This window comes from Pempheris klunzingeri, chromosome 2 (genome assembly GCF_042242105.1).
Source record: "Pempheris klunzingeri isolate RE-2024b chromosome 2, fPemKlu1.hap1, whole genome shotgun sequence".
Classification (NCBI taxonomy): domain Eukaryota; kingdom Metazoa; phylum Chordata; class Actinopteri; order Acropomatiformes; family Pempheridae; genus Pempheris; species Pempheris klunzingeri.
Genome location: NC_092013.1, coordinates 5311937 through 5320333, shown reverse-complemented (window position 1 = coordinate 5320333; position 8397 = coordinate 5311937). Strand labels below are relative to the sequence as shown.

Sequence of the window (8397 nt, the reverse complement as noted above, 5' to 3'; positions counted from 1 at the left end):
AGCTTATCAAATGGATCTGTAATTAGCATTCCTGAGAAGCACACTTGATATGAATCAGCAGAGTTTGGTGTTGATGTGTGTGTCTGGGTGTCAGTGGCTTTAGTTTACGGCTGTAATGGCTCCTTTGCATCAACAGATGGCGACGTTAAACCTGTGCTGGGATGCACAAGCCTGACAAACCCCTCACAGCATGAACATTAACACACAACAATAACAGTAACCCATAGCAACCAGGGCAAATTCATTTAAATCCACAAATGTCAAAGGCTCACAGGAGCTTTTATTCTGAAATAAAGGTGGTGAAAGAAGCTGATTATATTTTAGCATTTGGCAGGTTGTAACTGCAGAATATTAACTTTTCCATTAGCATTGTGTCAGAATCTGTGCAGTGACTTTGAATTTTATATCTTTATATTTTTTTCTTTCTATCATCAAAGCAATCTGATTTAATCTGCCATCAGCGCATATAAAGGAACTGTGCTTTAGTCACATATGAGTCAGCAGAGTTCAAAATACAACTGAATAACTCGGAGTGAATGTTAAATGTAATGCTTCAAGGTTTATTCACCGGTGCTGTGCTGTGGGTCATACTTTAAAAGCAGCATTTTTACAGTGCATGATGGCGTTTTTATGCCTTTTATATCTTTCACTGAGACTCCAGTTGAAAGTAAAACCGTCCTCCAGAGGTGAACCCATGCACAGCAAAGAAAAGGTGAAATTAGGTCCATTATTCTTCTGTTTCTCCGCCTGGCAACACTGAGCTCACCAGCCGCGCTACAAATCAGAGGAGAGCGCACATATTTGGATGTATTACACATTGAATGAGTCACTGTTTCATAAGTTTTACACCGGTTTGGATGGAGAGGATGATTTCTGGACATGTAATAACTGTGCTGATTTCCCCAGTGAGCAGGCCTACACATGCTGTAGACATGCGAATGTCAGGATGAGCAAAAATTCCACCTGATTAAATTGTCCATTGTGTCTGAAGATTATCTACTTTGTCTAAGAAGGAGATGGTGAGAAGCAGATGTCAGGAGAATTAGCAGGTCACACTAGTCCTCAGTCAGGGACAGTTTCAATTTGTGTCCATGCCAAACATCTCATAGCTACACTTACATACTTGCTGATTTCACTCTAACATTCAGTACACATGAGCCATTTTGTTACCACTATATTTCATTCACTTGACATAATTTGAGATGTGGGAAACCATTCAGAAGTCTGTCATCAGGCATCATTTTAATAAAGGGAAATACCGTGTGGCGAGCTTCTGTGGACATCACTGTGAAAAAAGGGACAAAAGTATGAGGACATATAATTGTTAAAGCTTTTCGTAAAGCTGAACACTGAACCAAACTTCTATAAATATAGCGCTGATATAATTTTACTCTTTTTATTGGTTAAGTCATCTTAAATTCATTCAAATAATTAAAAGGTTATTTGAAAAAGGCAATTGTCCATGGATAAAAGTAAATCATTCTTGCATCTAATTTTAAATTAGAGAAAAAAAAAAGTTAGTTACACACCTGAATTTTAAAGAACTGGTGCAACACGGTGCTGAACAAACACACTGGTGCACTCGTTTATGTTCACCCGGCCCGTCTCTCTGTTCCCACGTTCATGTCACTGAACCTCTCCAGGGGCTGAGCGAGGGCTGTGATTAATTGTGGGTGGGTGGGTGGCTGGGTGGCTGGGTGGCTGTGCGGCGCTGCAGGTAAGGCCTGTCATGATCATGGCTTCTTGTTTTAAAGGTGTTCACCCCGCTGTAAGCCACGCATAAAAAGCCGTCCGTCTGTCTCTCAAAGCCGAAGCAGAGGTGAGTACATTTACTCAAATGCTGTCCCTAAAGCGGCTAACTCCTCCCAGATCTGTCAGTCAGGACAAACTGAGAGCTGTGGTCTCACACAGGTAGTGCCGTTTGCCACCACAAACAATGTCATCCCAGGAGTTCAACCAGCCCTTCTGTCCGATGCCTTTTGGCGGGACAATGGCTACACAGTCCTGCCCTGCCCTGTCCGTGTCCCAGGAGGCCATGGCATTGTTTGGCTCCAGGCTCTTCCAGTATCTGACTTTATAAGTGATTCTCTTCCCTGTGATCCATAAGTGGACATTCTCCTTGACCATATCCTGCAGGCCGATCCACGCTGAATGGAAGTTTTCTTCAGGGTGCCGCTGTACATATTGAAAAGTCATGTTGGTCAGGAACGCCTGGTCTTTAGCATCCAGAACAATAGCTAAGTCCCCCCCATGATCGAGACACTCCCTGCGAGCATCCTCCCACTTCTTTTGCTCTCGGGACAGGAAGAAGCAGCGTGAGGCGTGCTCGGTCCAGCCGGGCAGGCAGCGTAAACACTGCAGTGTGGTCTGGTTGCACAATCTCCAGAGGAAGGACAGTCTGTTGGAGAACAGGATTGAACGCTGGTGTTGATTGTCTCTTTCCAGCTGCATGGAGTATTGATGCTCACTGTTTAACATCAACTGCAACTGTTTGCGCTCTGCAGACACCAGGTCAATGATGCGCAACGATTCGTTCAGAAGCAGTCTCAGCTGTCTGTTGTCCTCCTCCACAAGGGCACAGTCCTCCAGGGTTGAATTTAGAAGCATGCTGAACTCTTTGTTCTCCACTTGCAACTGGGTCTTTTCTTGCAACGTGTCGTTCAAGAGCAGGCTCAGCTGTCTGTTGTCCTCTAGGGTTGAGTTGAGAAACAGGCTCAGATCTTTATTCTCCACTTGCAACTGAGTTTTTTCTTGCAACGTGTCGTTCAAGAGCAATCTATGCTGTCTGTAGTCCTCCAGGGTTGAGTTGAGAAACAGGCTCAGGTCTTTGTTCTCCACTTGCAACTGAGTTTTTTCTTGCAACGTGTCGTTCAAGAGCAGGCTCAGCTGTCTGTTGTCCTCCAGGGTTGAGTTGAGAAACAGGCTCAGATCTTTGTTCTCCACTTGCAACTGAGTTTTTTCTTGCAACGTGTCGTTCAAGAGCAGGCTCAGCTGTCTGTTGTCCTCCAGAGTTGAGTTGAGAAACAGGCTCAGGTCTTTGTTCTCCACTTGCAACTGAGTTTTTTCTTGCAACGTGTCGTTCAAGAGCAGGCTCAGCTGTCTGTTGTCCTCCAGGGTTGAGTTGAGAAACAGGCTCAGGTCTTTGTTCTCCACTTGCAACTGAGTTTTTTCTTGCAGCGTGTCGTTCAAGAGCAGGCTCAGCTGTCTGTTGTCCTCCAGGGTTGAGTTGAGAAACAGGCTCAGGTCTTTGTTCTCCACTTGCAACTGAGTTTTTTCTTGCAGCGTGTCGTTCAAGAGCAATCTATGCTGTCTGTAGTCCTCCAGGGTTGAGTTGAGAAACAGGCTCAGGTCTTTGTTCTCCACTTGCAACTGAGTTTTTTCTTGCAACGTGTCGTTCAAGAGCAGGCTCAGCTGTCTATTGTCCTCCAGGGTTGAGTTGAGAAACACACTCAGATCTTTGTTCTCCACTTGCAACTGAGTTTTTTCTTGCAACGTGTCGTTCAAGAGCAGGCTCAGCTGTCTATTGTCCTCCAGGGTTGAGTTGAGGAACAGGCTCAGGTCTTTGTTCTCCACTTGCAACTGAGTTTTTTCTTGCAACGTGTCGTTCAAGAGCAGGCTCAGCTGTCTATTGTCCTCCAGGGTTGAGTTGAGAAACACACTCAGATCTTTGTTCTCCACTTGCAACTGAGTTTTTTCTTGCAACGTGTCGTTCAAGAGCAGGCTCAGCTGTCTGTTGTCCTCCAGGGTTGAGTTGAGAAACAGGCTCAGGTCTTTGTTCTCCACTTGCAACTGAGTTTTTTCTTGCAGCGTGTCGTTCAAGAGCAATCTATGCTGTCTGTAGTCCTCCAGAGTTGAGTTGAGGAACAGGCTCAGGTCTTTGTTCTCCACTTGCAACTGAGTTTTTTCTTGCAGTGTGTCGTTCAAGAGCAGTCTCAACTGTCTATTGTCCTCCAGGGTTGAGTTGAGAAACAGGCTCAGGTCTTTGTTCTCCACTTGCAACTGAGTTTTTTCTTGCAACGTGTTGTTCAAGAGCAGGCTCAGCTGTCTATTGTCCTCCAGGGTTGAGTTGAGAAACAGGCTCAGATCTTTGTTCTCCACTTGCAACTGAGTTTTTTCTTGCAGCGTGTCGTTCAAGAGCAGGCTCAGCTGTCTGTTGTCCTCCAGGGTTGAGTTGAGAAACAGGCTCAGGTCTTTGGTCTCCACTTGCAACTGAGTTTTTTCTTGCAACGTGTCGTTCAAGAGCGGGCTCAGCTGTCTGTTGTCCTCCAGGGTTGAGTTGAGAAACAGGCTCAGATCTTTGTTCTCCACTTGCAACTGAGTTTTGTCTTGCAGCGTGTCGTTCAAAAGCAGACTCAGCTGTCTGTTGTCCTCCAGGGTTGAGTTGAGAAACAGGCTCAGATCTTTGTTCTCCACTTGCAACTGAGTTTTTTCTTGCAAAGTGTCGTTCAAGAGCAGGCTCAACTTTCTATTGTCTTCCAGGGTTGAGTTGAGAAACAGGCTCAGGTCTTTGTTCTCCACTTGCAACTGAGTTTTTTCTTGCAACGTGTCGTTCAAGAGCGGGCTCAGCTGTCTGTTGTCCTCCAGGGTTGAATTTAGAAGCATGCTGAACTCTTTGCTCTCCAATCTCAACTGGGTTTTTTCATGTAATGTGTCGTTCAAGAGCAGGCTCACTTGTCTGTTGTCCTCCACATGGGTGCAGTTTTTCAGGGATGAATTTAGAAGCATGTTCAGCTTTTTGTTCTCCACCTGCAACTGAGTTTTTTCTTGCAATGCGTTCTTCAGGAGCAGGCTCTGACTGACTGTCTGACCAACTAGTACACCGGTCACAGCACCAAAAACCACCACCAAAGCGACCAATATCAGTATCAAAACATCTTTCCAGCTGGATAGGAATCTTCTCATGTGGTCAGTTTGCGTTTGTTCTCTGCCTATTTCCTCTTGAACTTTAGTTTCTGCTGGTTCCTCACCAGACTGAGAACTAAGAGGAAAAAGAAAAGCAAACGGATCAAGATGTTACTCTACACAAGAGGTTCTAAAAGCACTGTTTCAGGTGAATACCATATTTCCACAATACAATATATTCTTTGAAAAAGTAATTTCATATTCTTTAAATAGAGCTGCAACAATTAGTCAATTAATCACTTAGTTGTCAACTATTGAATTAACCACCAACTACTGTGATAATCGTTTAATCGTTTTGAGTCATTTTTCAAGAAAAAAGTCTAAATTCTATGGCTTCTTTTTCTTAAATGTGAATATTCTCTGGTTTCTTTACTCCTTTGTGAAAGTAAAGTGAAAGTGTGTAACAAAACAAGACGTTCGAAGCCGTCACATTGGCCTTTGGAAACTGACATTTTATGAACCAAACGACTGTTCGATTGATTGTGAAAAATTGTCCACAGATTAATCGATAAAGAAAACATTAGCTGCTGCCCTATCTCAAAATCAACATATCTTCATCATCATCAGCTCCTTATAATCTACTGCCCCCTACAGCCACCTGTGACACCACTGCTCACCTGCAGAACTGAGAGGACTCTGATAATTATACCAGTGTCTTGGTCCAAAAGCCACTGCACATAGCATGTTGATCAATATTTCCACCCATTCTACCTTGTACTGTACATTATTAAATCCAAAAAACACTGATTGCTCAAACACTCTAAAAGCAGCTGAACAGGCTGAAACAACTCTAGCTAAACCCCCATGACTGACTTGGCTTTAATCTAATTGGAGCCGAATTGTTTAGACGTGCACTCAGTCTTAAGCAATACTTTGTACCATAATGCCTTTATTTTCTTACTTGTGCCCAGAGTATCCGTCACGCCCAATAAGTTTCCAACACAAAGTTAAAACAAATGCAGCCTTACAGTGTCATCTGAGCACAGTCACAAACCGTTTCCCACCAGCATCGCCTGGTATTTATTACTGGCATGGCCAGCTGCGGCCTGTACCACACACCCTGTAGTGCTTGGGAGGAATAGCACACTCCATGGCTCCTGCAGCTTTCTTGATGTCATTACCTCAGGGACATTGTGATCTCCTCTGGGTCCAACATGGCTCCTCTGCTGCTCTGGTTTCTGTCTGAATTTTGTCTTTTTCCTCAAGTAGCTAAGTTCCTTTTTTTTTTTTCCACAAACAGACACTATCCAACTGTTTTAATCTTAACACAAAGTTGCCATAGCAACCCTTCTTCTTAAGTAAACACTTCAGTAAACTCTTCCTGTACAGGTTGCTATGGCAACTTGCAACTCTAATTTTTATTTGGAATAAGTGCCAAAGGCAGATTTGCAGTCCATGATGATTTTAAATTTCCTGGAAAGGAAACCTAACAAGAGCTGGTTATGGATATGGAGTGCATTGACATGAGAAAGGCAGAATTTTTCATCGCAAGCAGCATCAACAGCTTAAGTGTCCATTACGAGATCAGAAAGTGAAATCCCAGAAAGTAAGTAAGGCTGCTTCTGCTGCCAGAGAGAACAACAAAAAGTTTTCTGAAAATACATTTGGGCTTCCTGTGAGGAGGGGACGTCATGAGAGGACAAAGATGTCTTTACCAAACATCATAACAGGCCGAATACATCCAAAAGTTCTCAAGGTATTTTACTCTTAACTACAAAATATTAGCTTCAGCTCCAAATTTGATAGGATTCATCCTCTCTGGACCATGAGAGTACGACACCTTGTGCCCATATTGATTCTTTAACTACTATCAACATGTTGTCACGCTGAACTATGTTGTTTAGGCACATTTCAATCCGTGTGTGATGGTCAGTACTGTCTTGGAGGCTCAAGGGGCGTAAAAATACGCAGTTATTTTATTATATGAACAGAAAACCTCAGTATGTTTCGGACTTAGAAAAACAGGATACAGATACCCATCATGAAAATCTACATTTTGTGCCTGAGGCTAGTTGAACTGCTCTGGTTGAACAGAGGCTAACATTAGCCAATACAGTCTTAAATAAAGCTGTCAGCTCCCCCCATTATTCTCCTCAAAACTCTCTGTTATGAGACTGTGAGTGAACAGCAATCATTTTAAATTTGCAGCAGAATGAGGACCAGACTCCCCATTCACTTTGCTTGTTTGTTTGCGAGTCAGTAGCTTTGGCATCATATTTGTGGTCATCCCTCCGTAAAATGTCAGTAAATTCTTGCATAATCAGCACTTAATCAGATTATTTAAAATTAAACACATATTACAGCTGCAACTATATGAGCACTGTGATGCCTCTGTGTGTCTTATTCAGGACAGAATGGTGGGATGTGCGTTACATTGGCCTTATAAAGGGATCGTAATGAGATATTATATGATGTGTGGAACTGTTGCAAGTCCAGAGTGATAAATCAGTGAAGAAAGCAGTCAGCAACACAGGACCAGGCCTGCATCACACACAGTTTTCTAATGACTTTAATGAATGCCATTTATAATTGGTAAACTTTTATTATGTTGTTATTTTGTTGACAGATCAAAACAGAATTACTAATAAAAAAAGGTGGTGTGTTGAAAAAATTATCCTACATACAAATATACACAATGTCATGACCACTCAGAGTTCCTACCTCCGGGTTTGGCAGCAGTCTCTTAGCAGATCTTGACTTTAAACAGACGGGCAGTGACGGGGAAAGGCTGGTGTGTGTCTGCTCCCTCTGAAACCTCTGTGCTTGAGATCTGTGAGGCTGCAGGTCTGAGCAGTGGAGGGTAAAGTAGATGAAACTGTACAGACTAGCATGGAATTCATACAAACAGCAATCTGTGTTCAGAAATACTGCGTTTGGTTGAAGGTGTGTTTGACTTGTTCCATCTTCTTTACTGCAGCCTCTGTGACTAGAGAGTCCCTAATAAGCCTTGCACACATTTTCTGCTCATCGCTAATAATAATAATAATAATAATAGCTTGCTAACACTTGTTCATTCTTTACATGCATCATTACTTCACACTAATGCTACAACTTTTTCTTTTTTTTGGAATGGAAGGAATTTTTTGCTTAACAGAGATTAACAGGAGAGACAGAATGAGCCCGGGCAGTAAGGACTCACCCTTGTTGTACGGGCCTTCCCAGATAAGCTAAACCTGGGCACCCCCAAATGCTGCAACATTTTCATTATTGATTAATCGTATTATTCTTTTAATTGATTGCTTGGTCAATGGATGGTCTGCAGTTTGCCAGTGGGATGAACGGTTCAGCCGCCCTCCACCAGAGTGCAGCGCAGATCCATACGGCATGGTGGTCTACCTGTTCATCTTAAAGAGGTGGGAGGACGAGGCCTGAGGAAGGGTGGGAACAAACAGAGAGGCCTGTTTGCCTTCATATAAATCTCAGTGTAATGATAATTTGTAGGTCTTGGAAAGTCTTGGAAAAATGCGTCCCTCAACATCACAGGCCTCCGCTGCG

The 8397-nt window shown here is 43.2% G+C and overlaps 1 protein-coding gene across 1 annotated transcript; it reads right to left on the bottom strand.

The window, feature by feature from the left end:
• Positions 1–1878: 1878 nt before the first annotated feature.
• On the bottom strand, positions 1879–4602 carry LOC139220403 (paramyosin-like). The gene has a single exon (XM_070852505.1). It carries the CDS (start codon positions 4600–4602, stop codon positions 1879–1881), a length of 2724 nt encoding a protein of 907 aa, XP_070708606.1.
• Between the last annotated feature and the right edge of the window lie 3795 nt (positions 4603–8397).

What these genes read in the sequence shown, in the direction of transcription:
- LOC139220403 (XM_070852505.1), bottom strand. Translation starts at nt 4,602, where the DNA reads ATGCTTCTAAATTCAACCCTGGAGGACAACAGACAGCTGAGCCCGCTC.